Genomic DNA, 24,538 nt, shown 5'->3' on the forward strand with positions numbered 1-24,538 from the left:
CCTTATCACCTAAGTAGTTAGAGTCCTAATTAACTTATAATTCATGCACACCTTATAAATAAAAGTGTTCAGTTAAAGTCAAATTTTTTATCACAATAATCTTAAACACACATCTCTACATTGAAAATCTTGTTGATGCAAGCTTCAATTGTTGTGATTTAATTTTCAAGATCTACTCAACAGAAACCCTAGTAACCTTCTTTTTAGATCGCCTCTTATTCCTGCATCATGTGGATACCAAGGCACCACCTTAAGAGGGTTAGATAATGATCTTTACATAGTCAGGTGAAGTCTTGGAGGAGCCAACAATGCAAGTATAATTTCTAAATACTTTAAGTGTGTTTAACATATTTATGAATCCATGCATTAAAATAGGTACCCTAGATGGGTTTTAGGATCTTTGTAAAGTTTAGACTAACCAAGAAAATGTCAAGAAACTTCTTAGATGTTTGCCTTCTTTTTAGGATTTTAAAGTGATGGCAATAGAAGAAGCAAAAGGTGTGAAGACCTTACCTTTTGAAAAACTTTAGAGGTCACTTCTCAATCATTAGCTTACTATGAAACAATGACAAATTGAAAAAGTAGAGAAGAAGAAAAAGAGCATCGCCTTCAAATCATCCATCAAAAAGAGTGAAAAGTTTCTCAAAGAAGAAGAGGAGATGTCAAATGATGAAGATGATGATATTGCTTTCTTGACTAGGAAGACTAGAAAGCTTCTAGGAAATAGAAAACTAAGAAGAAATGGAAACTTCACCCAAAAGGAGGCTATTAAAGGTGAAAGAGGAGAAAGACAAAGGAGAGAACAAGTTGTGTGTTGTAAATGCACGAATCCAAGACTCATCAAATATGATTGCCCTCTCCTCAAAATTGGAAGATTGAAAAAGAAAGCAATGAAAGATACACGGGATGATAGTGATGAAAGTGAATCCGAAAAAGAGAACAGTGAAGTAGCCAACATGTATTTCATAGCAATCACAAATGATGAGGTGACCTACTTTATCTTATCTAATATTATTGATTATTTAGATAATATAGATGATGAGAAAAATGAAAACCCTTCATATAAAGAGTTATATGATATACTTGAAGAGATAAATGAAAAACTTGTTCTTTGTATGTCAAAAAATGCAACTCTTAGAAAGAAAAATTTTAATTTGGAAAAAGAAAATTAGTCTTTAAAGAAAGAAAATGAATTTCTTAACTAAAAAATCTCTAAGCTTAAAGGAAAAGAAAATGAAGAAAATAAGTATTCCATTTTTGAAAAAGAAAAACAAAAATTTGAAAATGATCTTTGCATAGCTCAAAAGGAAAAAGAAATTATATAAAATGAAATAAAAGCTTTAAAAAGGGGAGCAAAGGATTTAAGTGAAATTGTTTTAAAATTCAAAAATAGAAATGATATTTTTGATAAAATGCTTAGTGTATAAATGAGAGTTTTAAACAAAAGAAGACTTAAAAACCTTTTATCAAAGCAAAATATTTGAAAAATTATTTTGTCAAAACTTGAACTTTAAGTGAATATAATATAACTTTAATTATTGTGGAGATAAATGTCACATCTCATCATCTTGTCCAATTCAAAAGAAACATGACACTAAGAATGTGTGGGATTTAGGGATTTTTGCAGGAAAATGCAACCTAAATTTCAAGTTTCATCTCATACTACAATTCAGAGACGTCAATGGGCCGGGCCAGGCCAACTCCAGCTCGGCCCGTTGGGCTAATGGGCCGGGCCAGGCTGACCCTTTAAAATATGAAGGCCCAAAGCCCAACCCATATACTAACGGGCTTTAAATGAGCCGGGCCGGACTTTATTAAATGGGTCAGGCCGGGCCTTATTAAATATTTAAAAAAAAGTTTTAATTAAAATTTTTAAACCAAATTATTTTTTAATTATTAAAATCGAGGACAGTACCCCGAATATTTTATTTATAATCCCTCACTTATGGCAGAGGAATACCGTAGTTACATGATACAAAATATTATAAATTGTTAATAAAATACAAATAAATTAATTTACATATTGTATAAATTACAAAACATAAATAAAATTTATCTACTATATAATATTTATCTATTCATTTTCTACATCCAAATCTTTGAATTCTTCAAAGACATCTTCTGTCACATGATTCTGTAATTTAAAATTAGCTTTGATCCAATCTTTCATGCATATTATCGCTTCGATCATATTTGAATGTAAATTGGATCATCTATCATCCAACACGCATCCCCCTGCACTAAAAGTGGATTTCGATGCTACAGTTGACACCGGAGGTGTTAGTAGATCTCGAGCCATGGCTGCAAGCACAGGAAAGGTTTCTGCCTTGTCTTTCCACCATGCCAAAACATCTAGTTTTTCAGCATTATATCTTTAAGTAATTTCAGGATAATGGTCAATATTTATATAATTGTAAAATTGACTATAATTTGTACTTTGACTAACAGTTTGTTTACCTTTGCGTAATAAAGACCATATGCGTGACTTTTTTTTACCTGAACTAATAGAACTTACCTCTGGTGTAGAACTTTGTCCAGTTTTTCCATATTTTTGTTCATAAATACTATACATATCAAATAAAAATTCTTGAACATATTCAACAAAATTTACATTGCTATTAATTGACAAATTTTCATTAATAACATCAAATAAATTTTGTAATCCATTAGTTTTTGCCCTAGGATCTAAAATAATAGCTGCAGAATAAAGTAAAGGAATTTCACTCCAATATTTTTTAAATTTTTGTTCCATTTGGATACATATATTTTGAAAAGCATTATAAGAGTGACGATACCTATGTTCTTTAAAAATATCACTTATTTCTACCATACTATATATTATAGAACAAGTTGTTGGATAATACACACCTGAGCAATGATCTGTGGTTGTTTTCAATGGCTCTAACAAGTTCATTAAAGCCATAGCTATTTCTCAATCTTGATCTGTCAAAAAAATAGGATCTTGCGAATCCATTGGTTGGGTATTGAAGTATAGTGTTATAGGAACTTCATACCCTTCGCATGCTTTCAACATGAGATATGTTGAATTCCACCTAGTGCTAATATCTATTTTTAATTTTTTCCTTCTTAACCCCATTGATCTACATAATTGATGATATGCTTGTACCCGTGATGGGGATGATGAAATATATGCAATGGCATGTCTAATTACTTGTAAATGTTTTTTTGTCAAACTCAAGCCATCTTGAGTGATTAAATTAATAATATGACATGCACACCTAACAAGAAATAATTTTCCATTAAATGGAAGAGATAAATGATTATACATATATTCAATAACTTTATTATTATTTTTAGCATTATCAAAAGTAATTGAAAAAATAAAATTATTAATTTTATATTCCTCAAAAATATTTGTTAATGCACGATAAATTGCAAGACCACTATATGGATATTCTAAATTTCTAAATGCAATAACTTTTTTGCATAATTGCCAATCAGAATTAATATAATGAGCAGTTGCACAAAGATACCCTATATGTTGATTTGTAGCAGTTCATAAATCAGAAGTTATTGAAATAACACCATTAAAATTACTTAATTCTCCAATAATTTTTATTTTTATTAATTCATAATTTCTCAATATATCTGACCTAAGAATTGACCTAGGAATTCTTCTAAATGCTGGTTGAATATTATTTTGCATCATCCATTCTAAAATTTCATCTTCTGCATAACTAAAAGGTTGATCAGAAGCAACGACATACCTGGCCATGTAATCTCGCACCTTCATTTGATCGTACGTAAAAGTTGACATTTCTCCCATATGTCCAGAACCACTCGAACCTCTTGCTAAAGTGGCACCTGGACCAACAGATCGCGATCTGGTGAATGCAATTTGTTTTTGTCCTCTAAGTTCATGTGGAATTTTTTTACAGTAATCAGTAACATGTCGGCGAAAATGTCCCGTCCCACTTGTACTTGCACATGTTAAATAAGAACCGCAATGTTTGCATACTGCTCGACGAATTAATTTCCCCTCTATTGTTTCCTCTATTCTATCAAAGTGTTCCCATACCATTGACGTTTGTTTTCTTTTTCTGTCTATCGAATAATGCAAACCTGTACCCGTACCACTTTCTCCTATTGGTGCTCTACCTATTCCACCTTGTGTATCATCAATAATATCATCAGCGCCAACATGATAATATTCAAATGGATTGAATTCATTTGACATTGGATCCATTTGTAATATTTTGTAATGATAAAATTAAAATAAAATGAGATTAAAAATATAATAAATAGTTGAGATTGAGAGTTTGAGAGGTTGAGAAATTTGTAATTGTAATTGAAAATGAAAATGAAAAATTGAATAGGTTTTTATAGGAAAAAATAAATTAATTAAAAAAATTTTAAAAAAAGTTTGGCAACGGCTACTGGCGCTAGTAGCAGTTTCCAACGGCTTTTGCCTGGGCTTCTGCCCGGCAGGATACGCAGAAAAAATTTAAAAAAATTATATATATATATGAACAGTGTCATGTCGGGCCGGGCCAGCCCATGGGTTTAATAATAAAGCCCATGGGCTTGGCCTAACACGCTACAGTATCGAGTCGGGCTTTGTTGTACCCAAGCTTTTTTTCGTGCTTCAGGCCAGGCCTCCATTCGACCCCGCCCAATTGACGTGTCTACTACAATTGGTAGAGATTCTTATGAGATTTTCATAAAGAAACAGTAGAAGTTAAAGAGATTCATAAAGAGTAATTGCAATAGGATTTCTCTTACCACTGACACATGAACTTCTTTACAAAGGATTAATTATATGTGCATCACTTGCCATTTCATTGATAATAATTGACAATTGGATAAGAAAATTTTGAATTTTTCCCTATCACCAATTACACTGGTCAATCAATTGGGAAGACAATTGAGAAATGTTTGTTTGAGTGGGGAATTAAAAAAGTCATGGCTATTATAGTTGATAATGCCAAGTCTAATGATGTTGCTATAAGGTATGGAAAGAATAAAATAAGCAATTAGGGTGGAAGTGTTTTAGGTGGACAATATTTGCACGTGTGGTGTGTTGCCTATATTGTTAACTTGATTGTTAAAGATGGTTTGGAATTAGCAGAAAATCATATTATTTGCATTTGAAATGTAGTGAGATATATTTGACAATCTCTAGCTAGGTTGCAAAAGTTCAAATCATGTGTTGAGAAAGAGAAAATTCAAAGTAAGAGCTTGTTATGCTTAGATGTACCTACTAGGTAGAACTCTACATATTTGACGTTTGATGCAACCAAAAGTTGCAGAAGGCTTTTGAAATGTTTGCAAAGAATAAGCCTCATTTTCTAAACAACTTAAAGAATCACCAGAATCTAACGAATCTAGTGAATCTAATGCTCGAGATGATTTAAAAAGACTACCAATGGATGAGAATTAGGATAAAGCTAAATAGTTGACCACATTGTTAGAAACCTTTTATGACTTAAGACTTCATGTATCTACAACATCACATGTGACTTCAAACTTATGCTTCCATGAAATTAGCAATGTGTTTTGTCCCTTAAAAGAGTGGAGTTTAAGTGATAACTTCGATTTTTCTTCAGCAACATGGAAAATGAAAAAGAAATGTGACAAGTATTGGGGAAATCTAAGGAAACTAAATGCTTTGTTGTTTTTTGTTGTAGTTTTTTATCCTCGATACAAACTTAAATATGTGAATTTTGGGATTTCTCAATTGTCTAATAATGATATGGCTACTTTAGTCCAATGTAGGGTGAAATCAGCTTTGAATGGTTTGTTTGATGGGTACAAAAGGCCAATTAAACACACAAGTGTAGCTACTATAAGTTTTGATTTAAGTCAACAGATTGAGACGCAAAGAAGATTAAAAAAGATTTATTTCTTAAAAATCTATTTAAAAGCAGAAGACAAGCCAAAATATTGTGGAAAACAAAACTTAACTAGATAAGTATTTGGATGAGGATCTTAAAGAGGATGGTGCTTCTTTTGACATTTCGGCTTGGTGGAAACTAAATAGCTCTCAATTTTTTACTGTTGCATGAATTGTTTGATTTGAACTTTTGCAACCTAGCTAGAGATTCTTGTCTTTGCCCAGACGAATCATATTCAACAGCCTAACTAGAGATTCCAAATAGCTAGGTTGGAATCAAATGAAGACAAATCGTCTTTGTCCAAACGAATTGACAAAGATGATTCTTGTCTTCATCAATTCCAAATGAATCGATGATACAACTGAATCTTCGAGCTATGATGAAACCGAAGTGATGACGAGACCTAATCTTTGAGCAACAAAGACAACGAGACTGAATCTTCGAACGACAAAGTTGAGTTTGTCTAGATGAAGTTTCCTCTTCTCTGATGAAATTTTAATCATTTCATTTTAATCATGTATATTGAAGGGCATTTTTGTTATTTCATTTGATAAGGGTAAATATGTTATTTTAACCTTACTCTAATACATATCATCCATATTAACGACGCATAGGTGGAACTTTGGGGTTTTGAACTAGCGTGGGCGGAATTTTGAGATTATGGTAAAAGTTGGGTGGGAAATAGTCCTTTGGCCTATAGGGAAATTATCAACATTTTAAAGCTTAGATTGATTTATTGATTGGTCTAATCAAAAATTAATGTCAAATTCGATTCAAATCATAACTAAAATATCTATTTTAATCATTGGATCAGATCAATTTAGATGAATAATGTCTAATCGTAATTCAATTATGGGGCTAGACTAATCTAACCATTTCGATAACATTTTGTGATTAAAACTTGGTGTAAACTCTTAGTTATGTCATGCTAACTTTACCAGTCCGAATGTATGTCAAATCGGTTGATTTACAATTAATCCTTTGCCCATGTTAATGCTCGGTCTAAGTCTAAAACTGTGAAGATTGCCTTGCCAAGTTGCCACGAATAATGTACTATTTTTTATCAGAAATAAATAATTTTTAAATTTGCACATGATGTTTCTATGTTCTTATATGTTGTTTGGTTCTTGCTTGGCGTATTAACGTCTGATTAGCTAATTAATTAAGGATAATTCACTATTTTCCACCCAAGATTTGATGACCAATTCTCCCTTTTTAAATTAAAAAAAAAAAACAAATTCCTAACCAGTTTCTATTTCTACTAGTGAATTTATTTGCTTTTTTCTTGAAAATGATTATTTTTTTTATTAAAATTAGGGGACTACAATTGACAATTGATAGAAATGCTAATTATCAACATATCTTTTAGCAGTTTAAAAATTTATTTCTTAAACTCCTAAAAAATATCAAAACTTTAATTAGATTTAAAAATTATGTTTTAATCAATTTTAGGGGGTGTAATTGTTATTTTTAAATTTTCTAAAATACCCTCAACTTTGTTAATTTCCAAAAAATCCTTGAAAATTTTTATGAACACCTTTAAACTTATCAATAATTAAGCTCCCCTTCAAATTTTTGAATAGAAAAAACAAAGAGGAAAATAAAAATAAGAAAATAAGAGAAAAAGAAACAAAAAGAAAAGAACGAGATGAAAAAGAGAAAATAAAAAAAATTATATATAAAATGATCTCCTTACTTTTTCACTTAATGAAATTTACTTATAAAATTAAATGATGAACAAAAATCTAATTTTTTAAAATTTAAAGGATGAAAATTTATCATTTTACCGGTAAGAAATAATCTTATGGCTTAAAATTAATAATATATTAAATAGATAAAACCAAGTAGACCTCATAGTTTGAGTCATCATATCATATTCGTGTCATATCAATTTGGATTTAGAGTCAGAGTTCTTCAACTCTAATCAAACTTAAACTAGAATCATATAAAAATATTTTAACCTTAATTTAACCTTTAATTTTCAGACTGACTCAACACAACCTAAATTGACTTAAAATTATCTATTATTTTCACTTTTATAAGTGTTTTTAACATTTTAGTTTTTTCACAAGATTACTATTATTAATAAAATATGTAATATAACTTTTTTTTCTTGTTTTACAAATGGTCTAAAAATTAAAACACTTTAATAATTTTACTAGTCAAATTACATTTTTTTTATCAAATAATAATATGAAATATTTGAATAAAAATTAACAATAATATAAGTAATTACAATTATATAAACATATAATTATATGCGATCGATAAAAATTTTAACTATTTTTAATATTGTCTTTCAAATTTCTATATTATATTCTTAATAAATTTTATTAAAGTAATATTTTTTTAAATATTCGAGTAAGTTTGAGCCATATTAGATTACTTTTATATCCACTATAACATTACTAATTTAGTTTTAAATCATATTGAATTAATTTGAAATAATTTTCATGCTAAAAAATTCAAATTTAACCTAATTTTTTTTTTACATCATGTTATATTAGATTAAAAAGTAGTATTAAAAATTGTCAAAAAATCATAGGTAGGTGACAGACCCTTTTCAACAAGATAAGAAGCCGATAATTCACTTTTAATTATTTTACGGGTTAATAATTGAATTATGATATGATTAATGAATATAAATTGTAATTAATCAGTACAAATCGAATCTCAGAGTATAAAACCACGTTTATTTGAAGGTTCATACCCAATAATATGTTGCCAGGTCACTAAAAAACTGTTTAGTTTGATTATTAATTAGGGCAAGCTTTCATTTTTTTTTATTTTTATAATGGAGTGTCTAGCTGGAGAAAACATGCCTCTTTCATCAATATCAACAACTCACTGATAAATTGCTACGTTACTCAAACATATAATTGGGGTTAGACACTGCCCTGTCTTGATTGGGCTGAATTCGATGCAACTTGCCAAGTCCAGGGGTATTTTGGAGGAAATGGGCATTTGCCACACACACCCAATTACTGTTCAAGTTTATAAACAGTGCTTGGGCATGGTGAATAATAAGTAGGAATGTTTTTTTTTTGGGAAATTATAAAAAATAGCCAAAATATCCCTCCATTAAGCAAAAATACCCAAATTCACTATTCCTAAGCAAAAATACCCATAGCTTTTTCTAAAATGCCAAAATTACCCCTCCCCTAATTTCCCTTTATATAAACTCTCTCACTCTCATTTTCATTACATATATTTCTTATATATCACTTAAATACTTACTTTCACTCTCATTTTTATTTAATACCAAATACTACGGGTTCGTTTAGAAAGAAGAAATTCGTATTTCTGAATTCAAATCGAAAAAATGAATTCGTGAAAACTATATTGAAAATAACATGTTATGAATAAATAGATATATTGAAATATCCTAGAATATCAATAATAAAAAATTACTCAAAAATCTAAAAAAACATATCTGAATTTCGAAAACTAAACGTTCAAATAGCTTATGAACGAGAAAACCGAAAAATCAATCAAAAATTTCATAATTACATCGTAAAACGTGTCTAAAAAAGCACATCATAATTACAAATATCAAATTTGAAAATTACATATCAAAAAAGTCTAGTCCGATAACAAACAAACTCAAAATCATAAAAATCGAAAATCCTAAATTTGATAAAATAAAAAAACTGCATAATACACATTGAAACAGTTTTATTTTGGCCTCCAAATTTGGTGCAATTGGCAAAGCGGTTGTTATTATAGAGCTCGAAATGATCTTCGCGTTGATATATTACAGGTCTCGTAACTCCTCCCGGATCAAAAGTTATGGTCGTTCAAAGTTTGTCTCATATAAACCCTATAGTTTTAAAAAAGTTAATTTCCACCCAACCCACGGTTTTCACGGCAACAGCCCTTTGTCACGTGGAAAATTTCAAAAAAGCTCACAGTGGACTAAGGACTCTCATAGAACTCCCTAATATTTTGAAAACACTATTAAGCCCTCTAACCCACTGTCGACAGTGGGAGAAATCATTCGACAGTGGGAAACACTGTTTCCACTGTCGAACTGCTAAACGTTTCGGAAGGGATTTTCGGCTAAAAATTCGTTGTTTCGGCCTCCAATTTCAAGAAAAATCAAATCTACATAGGCTATAACACAAAACCCTTCAACCAATTCAACGAAATCACCCAAAAATCAAAACATTTTAAGTATTGTTCAAAATCGAAATCCTAAAGTTTTAAACCGCAAAATCTCACTCAAATCTCAATAATATGAACAATAACTTGATTCAAACAAGATGACAGAAGATATGCTAACGTTCTGTGCCATTTTCGGTTACCAGAAACCAGGAAAATCGTCAAAAATCTGGCTGACAGTGGGATGACCGGGGGACAGGGGAAAATTTTGAATTTTCCCCTGTTTTTGAACAGTGAAATTATAGTGGGAACCGGGAAAATTTGTTGTGTTTATATATGAGCAGTTTCAACATTTCACAAAAGTTGGGCATTTTTGCTTTAATCTGATTTTTTTGGACAATTTCGCTTAAACCCCCTTACTTTTGCCTATTTTTTATAATTTCCCTTTTTTTTTACCCTAAAAATAAGAATATTATTTCAAAAATTGAAAGCATAAATTAATTGTTCCAAGGATTATAGAAAACTCATACATTCTCTGATGATGATTGATGATCCATCTGTTTACGATTATCCAATTTACTTTAATTGTCAAAGATAATTTGTGTGGAAATGATTGACAATTGAATTTTTATTTAAAGTCTAAAATTGTCTTTTGTCAAAGAAAAAATTAACATAATATTTTTAAGGAGAAATTTTATCTTCTTTTTCTTCACACACAGAACTAAAATTAGATTATAGTTATTGTCTCTCAAAAGGAATGTAGTACATGGATAAATGAAATCTTAAAAGTTACTCAAATCAACACTTTGTGGTATATTTAGATGACTTTATCGTAAACTCGAAGTCAGATACGCCTCATTTAATATTTACAGTATTAACAAAATGTCAATTTTGACATATTTAATTGTTCCAACAAAAATCATATTATTAAGTATGAAAATTAGATTTTGTAAAGCATGAAAAGAATCATTGTAAACATTTAAAAATCATAGAAAATACAAACTTTGTAACTCATTTCACAAATAAATTTGACTAAACAATTTAAGAATTAAGAAAAATCACATAATTTTTTAGTTAGATTATGTTTTTTTTTTAAATGAAAGATTTCATCGGAATGAATCGTTAAGAGTGATAAGCAGTTTTAAACTAGTTTGGATTTCCATTCATTTTTGGGCACTCAGCCTGCTCAATCCTCATAACGACTGTGCATAGAATAACCCAATTAATGAGTGGCATTGAATAGTTTCAAAACGACAATTGAAATGCCGTTTTTGGGTTATCCAAGGGCAAAAGTGTCATTTCGTTTCATCACTTTTCCGGTATTTAAAAACATGAATCCTCTCACATTGAAGCCCACCACCCTGTTTCTCTCCCTGTCAATCCACAGAACAAAACAAAACAAAGCCATGAACAAAAACAGTTCACGTCCTCTTTCCCTTCTCCCTTTTCTCTTTTTATTTGACCTCCGGTTAATCTCAGCCCTTAATCTCAACTCAATTTCATCCGTCGATTTCATCCCCAGCCCCAGCCCCGGTTACCAACCCCTAGCCAATGGCTCAGATTTCATCCGCTCCAGCTGCAACTCCACTCTCTACCCCGACCTCTGCTACGCCTCCTTGGAAGCATACTCCAGTTCCGTCCACGAGGACCCAGCGCTATTGGCGAGCGTTGCCATTGGCGTCAGCTTAAAGAAGGCGAAAACGATAGCGTCCTACTTGGTCAACCTCAGCCACGAGGGCGACTTCCACTCAGACCCCAGAGCGTCATCGGCGCTCCACGACTGTCTATCAAACTTTGGTGACGCCGTGGACGAGATCCAAGGGTCGCTGAAACAGATTCGCGACCTGGGCGCAGCGGGGAGTTCCAAGGAGAACCTCCGGTTCCTGTTGAGTAATGTGCAGACGTGGATGAGCGCAGCGTTGACGGACCAGGAGACTTGTGCCGACGGTTTCGATGACTTGGCGGACGGGCCGCTGAAGGCGGATGTTATCGATAGGACTGCGTGTGTGAAGAAATTGACGAGCAATGCACTTGCTTTGGTTAATAGTTACGTTGAGAAAGCAACAAGTTGATGAGACGTTGGAGAGTTAAAATTATAACATTTATAATTATGATTGATAATAATTACTCATAAAGAACGAAAAACAATAAATGAGTTTATAAATTATGTGCTTTCCTTCGGTACAAAAACCTGACCGTTGATCTTCAGGGGCCACAAATCATGAATTGGTGGTCGCTAGTTTTCTCCATCCATATGCGAAGCATTTTGTTTGATTTCGCCGATGATCGTTGTGAGACATTTGGAATCACATTTTAGAAAGAAGGTTACGTGAAAGAGGCTGGCTTGCTTTAAACATGCATTTTTACTAATGATGATGATTAACCTTGATTAATTAAGCTTAATTATAAAATGATGAGTCTCAATAAGATTCGGTCAACTACCCTTGACTAATGAAGAATATTATTTATCCTTACACATTTGGGAAAATAACTTGATTTATGCATTTTAACATAAATTTTAAAAAATTGTAATCATAATAAAGGAATATTAAATTAAATATCCCACCAAAGTGGGGTAAAGCAAAAATGTCTCATTTCTAAAATCCTAAGTAAAAATGCCTCATTTTTAAGGGTTCAAGCAAAAATGTCTCAAATCTTTTTTAATACCAATAATACCCTTCACTACTTCTATATAAACTCTCATCTTCATGCCTTCCTCACACTATTCAAATTTTTATTTTTCAATCAATATCTAACACTGTGGGGTTGCTCAGAAGAAAGAAAATTTATGTTTCTGAGTTCAAATAAAAAAAAATCGATCCGTGATAGTAAAATTTTATATTAATCTTAATTTAAAACTTAATTTATTTGTTAAATCAAGTTTGTATATTTTATTTATATAATAACATAAGGGGGTATTTGGATATTTGACATTATATGAGGGGGTTAAAAAATTTTTACAAAAATATGAGGAGTATTTTGATATTAGACAATGTATGAAAGTGTTAAATGAAAAAATGTTTACATTGTCGACATGTATAAAATTGATATATTATATTCGCTAGCTTAGATGACAAGAAATTGGGCAAAACAGTCATTGAAGGGCTCACCAAAAGAGTCATTTATACCCTTGCTAGATTATTATTATAATTTAGAGCATGTTAATCTAAATTTCGCTCAAGCGCTAGACACTCTATGAAGTGCAACATAAAAGCAGCGTAATCGTTAGATCATGCGCCTTATTGCGAGGTACCCTTCGCTTAACACAATGCTAGGTGATCTTGTTGTGGTGTATAGTCTATAGTAGACCAAAAATTTGTGGACGCTAGTAATGTCAGGATAAAGGTGATGTATGATCACATCCGATGAGCAAGCCCCTCATGGTTGCCTATAAAAGTCTTCTAGGAGTCATATACAATGATCATCCACTCATGTAGATCTAGGACCCCTGCGACCTAATAAGCACAGTCAAAGTTTATAGGTATGAAAACCTACAAACATAGAAAAATTATAATGGAGACATGTGTTGTATATAAATAAATTATAATAGAAACACGCATATACAATACCTTGATTGACCATGTCCATGGTTTGTAAAATAAACCCAACATATAATCTGTCTTAACCATCTTGGTGAAGAGCTCTAACCACTTATAATGACCCTACGGGGGGGGGGGGGGGGGGGGTCTAGTTGTTGTATGCCATGCTGATATGCCCCATGAAGAACATGTGGGTTGTTGTCTAACTCTATGGGACAACAACTGGTACTTATGCTGGTGTCAATGTAGTAGTGCCAAGAAGGAATTTATATACTGATGATCGACAAGAAAACATGAATTGAATATAGAACATAAATTGTTTTATGTTTTTATGAATATATAAAACATTTGAATAAAGTCAATAGATACAAACTACTTACATCGTCGGTCAATCACTGATGCGGCTTGACAACGATATGCTAAAATATGGCTTTGGACTTGGCTTCTATGCAATAGACCTCATATGGTCTGATGCTCTAGCTTCGTCATACCATTTTTGAAAATCTTCCTCATGCTCTATGGTTAAGAAGGGAATTGTCTGAATTTGCCATTTTGCTCTAAGTTTAAGCAAACTTGTGTATGGAATACGTACAAGAAGCCCTTCCGAATGACCTTACTATGAGCTGTTTGCACCAACTGAACAAAATAAAAAAAATTTGTTAATTCAATAATTCATCTTAATTAACACACTCGATGAAATAGGCTAATGTTACCTGCTCAACGTATGATAATGGAATCCTCCTATGATGTCAAGTCAACCATTTGTACCTTGAGATGGATTGGGAAATGAGTTTAATGTTTTTAGTTATCAATATATAGAAGAGAAAATACATTTAATTATGGATATACCTCATCACCATCTCTTTGTGAAAGAACATTGATAAGCTCATCTCCCTATGAGCCGATATCAATCACCTTTTTACTCATGCTACCCGAGAGGTCCGCCAGGAAGAACAATTGTTCATCCTAAAAATATGAAGAATAAAAAGTTATCACCCTATTAGATTTAACTGCATTTAGCAAACTTTAAAACAACAATATACATACCTGTATGATAGGGGATGATGTATGTGGAGAATTTTGAATCGATACTCCTTTATGACCAGTACCCAATACGAAATTTAATAATAAATTATTTAATAAAATTTCATATAAAATGTCATAATAAATAATTATTAACCTTGACTGGGGGAGAAGGAGATGGAATCATAGCACATACATGATAGAGCCTATCAATACTGTTAAGAGAACCATGTATGAAATTTAATAATAAATTGTTCAATAACATTTCATATAAAATGTCGTAACAAGTAATTTCTAACCTTGACTGGGGAGGAGATGGAATCATAACGAGTACAAGAGAGGGCCTACCAGTACTATTGGGAGAACTCAGTATGAAATTTAATAATAAATTGTTCAATAACATTTCATATTAAATGTTATAATAAATAATTACTAATCTTGGCTTGGGAAGCAAATGGAATCACAACACATATGGGCGAGGGCCTACCAGCACCGTTGTAAGAATCTGTACAAATATATACGTATCAGACTAATGAGTAAAAAAATTCTTGATAACGAATAAATAAACATGGATATATGCATGTGATATTTGAGCCTCTAGATGAGAAATCTGACCAGACACCTCCTCTAGCAAAAGAAACATCTTGTGCCATGTCTCATTCAATATAAGATTGACCCATCTCATCAATGTAACATTAAAAGTGGACATCTTAGAGGCCACACCAATGGGCGCTAGTGAAAGACGTTATGTTATGAGGGCTACATCGGTGGGTGATAAGCTTTCATCATGAAGGGCACACCTGAGTCACTAACAGTAGCCAACTCAACAATAGAGGGCTCAATGACATGTGACACGGTAGGAGTGCGATCAATGGGTAGAGATGCATAGTTTGTAGGAGTCAATGATGATGATGATGTTGATATTGATGGAGAGAAGTAGCCAACGACACTGATATACCATGGCAACTCTCATTGTTTAAAGAAGTATCCAACAAGAAATTTGTTGGACCACTAGGTATTTTAATTATGTCAAAACTAAGTTTAAAGTTGTTAATTTATATTTATTGAACTAATTAAGTCTATGACATAAAATTCTTATGACCGAAAGATAGGTTAAATGTATTTCTTTCATCTTTTTAGACATTAGACTCTCATCTCTTATGGGACGTTGGTTCCTTTGCTTGTCTCATGCCTATCCTTACAAGTTTAGAGCTCTCAGAAATTTTACCAAATGAATAAGGATGTTCATCCTAAAAATAGAGATGCCCATTCCTATACTTGGTACACCCATTCCTCTAGCAGTCCCTTATTAGTCCCTTCATATTTGAAGTTTCTAGAATTGAAGTCTGAAGTGCAAAAATGACGCTCATCCATTAAGTAGCACACTTTAAGAATTCGATCATTCGATGATTATTTCAAAGCTGTCAAAGTCCAAATATGTAAGAGGATGTCTATCCCTCAAAATATGATGCTCATCCCATCATGTTTTCTTGGACAAAAGCTCAAAGGATACATTATCCAAACCAACGGTCATTTGAGCCATTCAAACTATCCAAGACTATAAACTGATAACTCTTTAATAGGGAATAGGTTAGAGAATATCATGTAAAAAACTTGTACTTTTATCGTCTCTAATTCCTTTCACACAAGCTCATGACTCAAAATTCTTTAGAGATATATTTGTGCTCATTTTCATGTATTAGCCTTGTAGAGACATTCACAAACATTATTTTCTATATTCAAGAACTTAGACAAAATTTTGAATAACTATTGTAATGGGCGGAATTATGAATAATTATTGAGTTAAACACAATAAATTCTAGCAGATGTTAATTGGTATTAGAGCTTGGATTCTAGGTTTATAAATTCTAACAAATTTATAAGTTTAAGATCAAATTTAGAATGGCTAATACATCTACCCCTGTTTTTGGTGAAGGATATAGTATTTCAAGACCACCATTGTTTTATAGGTTAAACTACACTCAATGAAAAATTAGGATGAAACTTCACATTCAATTCGTAGATTATAATTATGGAAAATCATTGAAAATGGTGACTTTGTGCCTAGGAATCCTAGAACAAATTTGCTTAAGAATGAAGAAGATTTCAATGGGAAGATGAAAAATTAATGAGTCTAAATGCAAAGCTATGAATATGTTATTTTGTGCATTGACTTAACCAAATTTAATCATGTGATTTAGCCCAAGAGGTATGGACTATCCTTCAAACCACTCATAAAGGTACAAATCAAGTGAAGGAGTCCAATATCGAGCTTCTCTTGCAGGAGTATGAATTGTTCAAAATGAAGTTAGAAGATAATGTAACCGATATGTACAAGAGGTTCTCAAACTTGGTAAATGACCTTAGAGAACTTGGAAAGAAGTTTGAGACAACTAAGCTTGTGAAGAAGATGTTTTGATAGTTATTAGAATCATGAAGCATGAAGGTGATCACCATTAAAGAATGAAAAGACTTAAGCAAAATGGGCATGGATGAGTTTATTGGAAGCCTATTAACATTTGAGATAAAAAGAAAGCCCAAGGAAGAGGAGAGTAAGCCTAAGAAAAACATTGCTATAAGAGTAGAAAATGATGGTGATGATTCTTCAATGGATGAGGAAGATGTGAGTATTCTTGAAAGGAAATTCAATAACTTCCTTTTAAGAAGCAAAGACAAAAACTTTTCTAAAACAAAATACAAGGAGGATAGTGACGATGAAGCTATATACTATGAATGCAAGAGGCCTTGTTACATCCAATAAGAGTGTCCTAAACTCATGAAGAGGAGAAAGGCGAAGAAGTTCAAAAAGAAGGTGCTTATAGCCACTTGGAGCGGAAGCGAGAATTTAAGTGATGAAAATGAGTCGGAGCATGAAAGAGTCAATCTATGTTTCATGACCATGAGTGAATCAAAGGAATAGGGTAATAACTCTATATCTTACTCTTTTAATAAATTGCAAAAAGTATTTGATTGTTTAATAGATGAATATAAATGTATGTGTGCTAAAAATAAATCTTTGAGAAAACAATTGACATGCATTAAAAATGATTATGAAAGAACTTGAATTAGTTAAAAATGATAAGATTTTAGCATCAAATGAGTTAGAAAAACTTATAAGTGAAAATGATGCATTACATGTGAAAATATCTAACTCAAATAAGATTTTAAATAAATTCAAAATAGGCACAAAAAGGTTAGATGAGATGCTTGCATCTCAAAGATGTACATTAAATAAAGAAGACCTACGATATAATGGAAATAATCCTTTTGTTAAAACATATACACCATTGAAAAATGATCATTCATTGCATTTAAAATGCAAGTTTTATACCTTTATCGGTCACTCTATTAGAATGTCTAATCAGGAATGACAAACAATTTAAAATAAAAATTGTTTGAGTTCCTAAAGAGACATTGAAGACTAATCTTGATGAACCTAAAACTATTTAGGTACCAAAGAAGTCTTGAATTCCTTTGTAGGTGTGTCTTGTAGCATTAGAACCAAAATGTTGCAAATTGAATGGCTATGCAAGACACATATCTGAGTAATGGAGATGGGAACACTAAGGTATTTTGAAAGTTTAAATTTCTTCAAGTTAAAAGCTTGGGACATCACGTAAGTACCTAAACTCTCATTTAAATTCAATAACCATATGATTTGAATTTGACTATTGGTTGGTTGTTTGAATATATATTCTTTGATATATTTTTGGTTGAATGCTCATTAATGTGATGATAATAATATTTAAATAATGCATTTGAATTGATTGAATGATTTCATGTGTATCTTGGTAAATATGTGATGATATAGATATATATTTCAATTGGTGTCTATGTAACATTTGATATAAGTTTGAACATCTAAATGTGTTTAATGCTTATTACAAAATTAAGTTGAATCAATGCGAACTCGTATTCAAATTTGATCATGACTTGATTTACATAAATTATCCTCAAAGTGGATCAAGATATCCAAGATTTGTATCTTATAGTGTTTTGATTTAATGCATAATTCATGTGTTTCATTCCATTGTTTTTCAACTTAAAATTTTTGAAAAATCATGTGTCTCTTTATATAAATGTCTATTCATGATTTTTTGGCCAATCATTTTATGCAAAATGCTAATGGTTTCTCAAATTTAAGTTTTTGCATATCATGACTCTTTGAGGAACATGTTCTCTTTATTATACTCAAACTTATTCTCATGTTGGTTATCATGTTTAGTTAAGTATCATATTTATATTTATTGATGATCATTGATTAAATAGCTTTTCGAATCATAATTTTAAACATTCAGTTACGATGAATCGATTATGGATATTTTTTTTTTGGATATGTGTTATTTGAATATTGTATATTTGATGGATAGACATAAGGGTAAATAGATAATATCTCCTTTTGATTCCCTCTTGATCAATTGATTTTAATATCTTTTGTTCATGTTGATTATCTTGAAATTGAATTGATGAACTTGATGTGATATTTGTGGATTAAAATTGAGGTGAATTCTTGAGAATAAATTGATGGTGTTTGGAAAGAAGTTTGAATGGATTTTATTAGTGTATTTTTTTATATTTGTTGTTGATTGAAAAAGGGATTTATCAAAAATTTAGGGGACACCATACCAAAAGTTTTCCAAAATCTTGTCATATGAACTTGCTTTAACACCAAAGCTTAGTAAATATTTTTGTTAAAGTAAAGGGGAGCATATAGACATTAACTAAGGGGGAGTAAGTTTTCAAACTTGTATTGTTTTAGCCTTAAATTGTAAATCAAATGAAAAATTGAGCTTTAATTTATCTTTCCTTTATTATTATTTTTCGTTTATGACAAAAAATGAGAGAAATTGTTAAGTTTAAATAGTTATAAAATGAGTCTATAACTTGAAATGGTTTAATTACAAATTGAATTGTGTTATTAAAGTAAGGGGGAGTTTTTCAAGTGAGGGAAAACTCTAAATTCTTTCAATCATTTTAAATGGTTTTTGCAATACTTAAACTTAAGTTTTGTCATCAATCAAAAAGGGGGAAATTGTTGGACCATTAGGTATTTTGATTATGCCAACACTAAGTTTAAAGTTATTAATTTATATTTATTGAGCTAATTAAGTCTACGATATAAAATTCTTATGATCAAAAGATGGGCAAAATGTATGTTTTTCATCTTTTCAAACATAAGACTCTCGTTCCCAAATGTGGGACGCTAGTTCCTTTACTCGTCTCATGCTTATCCTTACAAGTCTAAAGCTCTTGAAAATTTTTGTCAAATGAACAAAGACACCCATCCCTAAAATAGAGATGCCCATTCCTAAATCAAGGACACCCATTCTCATGCCTGGTATGCCCATTTCTCTAGCGGTCCCTTACTAATCCCTTCTTGTCTGAAGCTTATAGAAATGAATTCTAATGGTGCAAAAAATGATGCCCATCCTAAAAAAAGGGGTGTTCATTCCTCGAGTGGCATATTTCAAGAATTCGACTATTAGACAACTATTTCGAAGCCTTCAAAGCCAGAATGTGTAAGAGGACGTCTGTCCCATTGTGTTTTCAAGGCCAAAACATCATTTTTAAAGCTCAACGAATACATTATCCAAACCAATGGTCATTTGAGCCATTCAAACCATCCAAGACTACAAATTGAAGACTCTTTGATGAGGAATAGGTTAGATAATATAATGTAAAAAAATTATGATCTTTTCTTCTCTAATTCTTCTCACACAAGCTCATAATTCAAAATTCTTGAAAGATACGTTTGTGCTCATTTTCTTGTATCAACCTTACAGAGGCATTCACAAACATTATTTTTTATATTCAAACACTTAGGAAAAATTCTGAATAACTATTGTGGTAGGCAAAATTTCAAACAATTATTGAGTTGGGCGTAATCTAGGATAACTAGTGTACGTGGGCAAAATCCTACAGAACTATTATAAAGAAATGTTATCTTTATGACTAAAACTTAAAGCAGATTGTTGGAAGAAATGGACATAGGAGGCTTAGAAGAGAAAACTCCGAATCACTATAAATCCTGAGCATTTCCTTTCCCTACTCTCTGTGCTTTATGTTTTATATTTGTGTTATACGTTTTGATAATTTATTGAATATTATTTATGATTAATTACTTGAGTTGATTGATTATTGGATTTGCTTGAATATTTTGTTGAATTTATTTGTTTGGTTTTGACCGATTATGAATTTTTTCAAGATTTTTTATTTGGTCAAAAGTTTTTAGATAATCATATTCACCCCCTTCTAGGATTATTAGTCATTTGGGGTTTTTTAAAATTTACATCATCCTACTCATTAAAATATAACAATTTGCATTTTGTTGATCAATTAATTAATAAATCAATTCAAAGTTAATAACCTTATTTCCATTGAATATGTAACCTATATCACTTTATCCTGGGAGGTCTTTCGGCTTCCATCTGAACATGCGCGAAAACACTAAACAATCTACCAGATCCACCCACTTAGCCATATAGTCTAGAGTCTTGTATATCCAAAACTATAATATAATAATAAAAGTTTAAATTCCATTAATTTAGTTACAATAAAAAAAAAAATTATTTACACTGATCAACTTACCTAAAAAGCCTACAAGAACCGCATGATACTATACTTTCTCTTGTTGGTGCTGGCTAGGTTTGACGATAACCTCATAATTGCTTTCCATATGGATTGGTACATTGTGTCCCATATCAGTTTGCCCCACGGGTTAACATTGAATCCATCAAGGTGATCTACCAACTGGAGAAATTGCATATCAACCTTTTTTTGCTTATTGTTCCCAATAATACTATATGAGACAATATAACAAAGCCAATTTAACAGTGTCCTCATCATCTGTAACATCCCTCCCTAGTAGTACTACCCACCGAAGGAGAAATGTTACGAATTAATATTCGTAGCGTCTATTTTTTTTTTCTTTTTAAAAATACTTTACAATAAACGCATCATTAAAAGTGTTTAGGAAGTATTCCAAGAAAACTAAAAATCTGGAAGCGAACAAAAGATGTATATACTCATATGAAGACTCATCTGAAAGTATCTGAAAACAGGGAGTAATCATATGTAACTGTACCATAATCTCAAAAAGTCAAAAGTCGATAAAAACATGTCACTGTATGCATGTAATATAAACCAGAGATAACCTGCTCCAGCCGGATCTACCTACGCTGACCTGACCCTGCCTCGCAGCTACCTCGATCACCTGTACCTACAATCAAGAAAGAAAAGGGAGTGAGTGATAAGAACACTCAGTAAGGGGAAAGAATCAAGTAAACTATCCTCTTTTTTTTCCTGTTCTAACTCACTTTTGGGACTCAACCTCACATCTTAACCTTTATAAGAGATTGAGGGGATAATTTAGTTCACTCTTTACTATTTGGGTCATACTTTGTCCCATCTGGTGTCTATTTAATACTTTCTGGAAGCTAACTGTAGGGATTTGACACTTTTCTAAGCTCAAGCTCTTTTTCTTTCACTACACTATTTCTGAATCTGAATTGAGCTCTACTGCGAGCGGACCCTACTAGGGGTCTATGTCCTACTACAGACGTGTCCTACTGCGGACGTGCCCTACTGCGGACGGTGTAGTGTAAAGTGCCCCCTCATAGTTTATAGCATGCATGCGAGTCTTATATCTTACTAATTTTGCTTCCATTTAAATTTATTCATAACGCACCAGACATTACTCTTGGGACGACCCCTAAATCTTGAGCCCCAAATTCTTTTTCTTGTTTTTCTTTCTTTTTCTTTTCTTCTTTTCTTTTCTTTCCTTCCCTTTCCTTTCCCTTCCTTTTCTTCTTCCTTTTCTTTCTTTCTTTCTTTCTTTCCTTCTTTCTTTCTTGCCCAGAATTATGAAACACTGTTCACAGAACAGTCATTTAACAGGGCAGCCTTCTTTTTCATACAATTTAACATCCCAAACGGTTCCTAATTCATACAAGCTATATATCATTGAAAAGAGGATTCAAAGATCTTTCCAACGAGCTATAATAATACTCATAATTCAATAGATAAGGCAGTCAAAACATGAGCTAAACGCAGTGATAAAATTACGACATACTGTTCACAGAACAGACATTTAGCAGGGCAGCATTCTTTTCATACGATTTAACAGCCCAAACGGTTTTTAATTCATACAAACTTTATATCGTTGAAAAGAGGATTCAAAGATCTTTCCAACAAGCTATAATAGCACTCATAATTCATTCAATCAGGCAGTCAAAACAGCAGATAAATTCAGTGGCAAAAACTGCCTCCCCTGTTTATTTGATAAAGCAGTCCTTTCGGTTTATACAATCTTTAACAGTCCAAATGATCTCTAATTCATACAAGCTATATATCATTGGAAAGATCATTCAAAGAGATTTCCAACAAGATATAATATCACTCATAATTCATCAAATAAGGCAGCCAAAACATGGGACGAACTCAGTGGCAAAAACTGTAAATATTATGCAACTTTCTGCCATGAACAAAATCACATACATAGACATCCTAAATGGCAAAACAATATTCCTCAACATCAAAATCAACATTTATAACATAGATCTAAGGAACCAAAAGCCTAAAACATGTGACATATCAAGGAGGAAACCCCTTACCTTATTTCAAGTCAAATCTTTGCAAGTTGGCTTCCTCCTCTTTGTTTTGCTTCCTTTATCATCAAGATCACTTTAAATCAATACCAAAACACACTAACATATTCATATAACATGCATATAAACATAGATGAAAGGAGAAGGAAGGAGATCTTTGGTTACCAAAGCTTCCAAGTGCTTCCTTTTCTTTTCTTTTCTTTTCTTATCTTCCAACTCCCTTAAATCCTTCCTTTTTCTTCAAGAAAGCAAAGGAAAAACATGAAGAATGGTGGCTGCTGGAGCTTTACGGGAGAAGAAGATGATAGAAAACAAATGGGATGAGCTGCCTTTGTTGACTTTACTCTCCCTTTATCTAAGCTTTATCTCCCTTTTTCTCTTTCTCTTTTTGTATTTATTTACATATGTATATTTATATAAATGCCCCCATACATAACATATATATATATATATATATATATTTAAAACATTGGAAGTATCACAAAACAGGGTTAAAAGACGTAAATGCCCCTGAAACATACCTGAGGGTATTACAACTCTTCCCCTCTCACAAGAATTCCGTCCTCGGAATTCACAAAAACAACTCTGGATGCTTCTACTTCATGGTTTGCTCCATTTCCCAGGTAGCCTCCTCTGTCTTCTGGTTTGTCCATAAGACTTTTACTAGAGGAATCTGTCGGTTCCTTAGTTGTTTAATTCTTTTATCAAGTATCTGAATCGGTTTTTCTTCATAACTAAGGTTTTCTGATAACTTAATATCTTCTGTATTTACAACCTGGGAATGATCACCAAGACATTTTCTTAACGATGAGACATGAAATACATCATGAATCCTGTCCATACTCGCTGGTAAGGCTAATCTGTAAGCCACTTTACCAACTCTCTCAAGTATCTCATATGGACCAATAAATCTAGGAGCTAGCTTTCCCTTCTTTTCGAATCTCATCAAATGCTTGAATGGAGCAACCTTTACAAATACAAATTCACCTACATTGAATTCCAAGTCTCGGCGTCGATGATCTGCATAGCTTTTCTGTCGATCCTGAGCCTGTTTTATTCTCTGCCTGATCAGTTGGACATCATCAATCATTTTTTGGGTCAATTCAGGCCCGAGGGATCGGGATAACACATCTCCCTCTCCTATCTCATCCCAGTGAAGAGGAGAACGACACCTCCTACCATATAATGCCTCATAAGGTGCCATCTGAATAGTCGTCTGATAACTATTATTGTAAGCAAACTCCACCAAGCGCAACATTTCTACCCACGTAGCTTTATGATCCAAGCAACAAGCTCTCAACATATCTTCCAAAATCTGATTAACCCTCTCCGTCTGACCATCTGTTTGAGGATGATAGGTTGTACTAAATGCCAAATTAGTACCCAAAGATCTTTGGAGACTCTTCCAGAAGGC

At 32.1% G+C, this 24,538-nt stretch overlaps 1 protein-coding gene across 1 annotated transcript; it reads left to right on the plus strand.

The window, feature by feature from the left end:
* The first annotated feature begins 11,315 nt into the window (after positions 1 to 11,315).
* On the plus strand, positions 11,316 to 12,096 carry LOC123205404 (pectinesterase inhibitor 7-like). Its single transcript, XM_044622350.1, has one exon. It carries the CDS (start codon positions 11,363 to 11,365, stop codon positions 12,026 to 12,028), a length of 666 nt encoding a protein of 221 aa, XP_044478285.1. The 5' UTR covers positions 11,316 to 11,362; the 3' UTR covers positions 12,029 to 12,096.
* Positions 12,097 to 24,538: the final 12,442 nt, after the last annotated feature.

This window comes from Mangifera indica, unplaced genomic scaffold (genome assembly GCF_011075055.1).
Source record: "Mangifera indica cultivar Alphonso unplaced genomic scaffold, CATAS_Mindica_2.1 Un_0004, whole genome shotgun sequence".
Lineage (NCBI taxonomy): Eukaryota > Viridiplantae > Streptophyta > Magnoliopsida > Sapindales > Anacardiaceae > Mangifera > Mangifera indica.

Excerpts from the sequence above, each read along its gene's own strand:
- LOC123205404 (XM_044622350.1), top strand. The coding sequence starts at position 11,363 with ATGAACAAAAACAGTTCACGTCCTCTTTCCCTTCTCCCTTTTCTCTTT.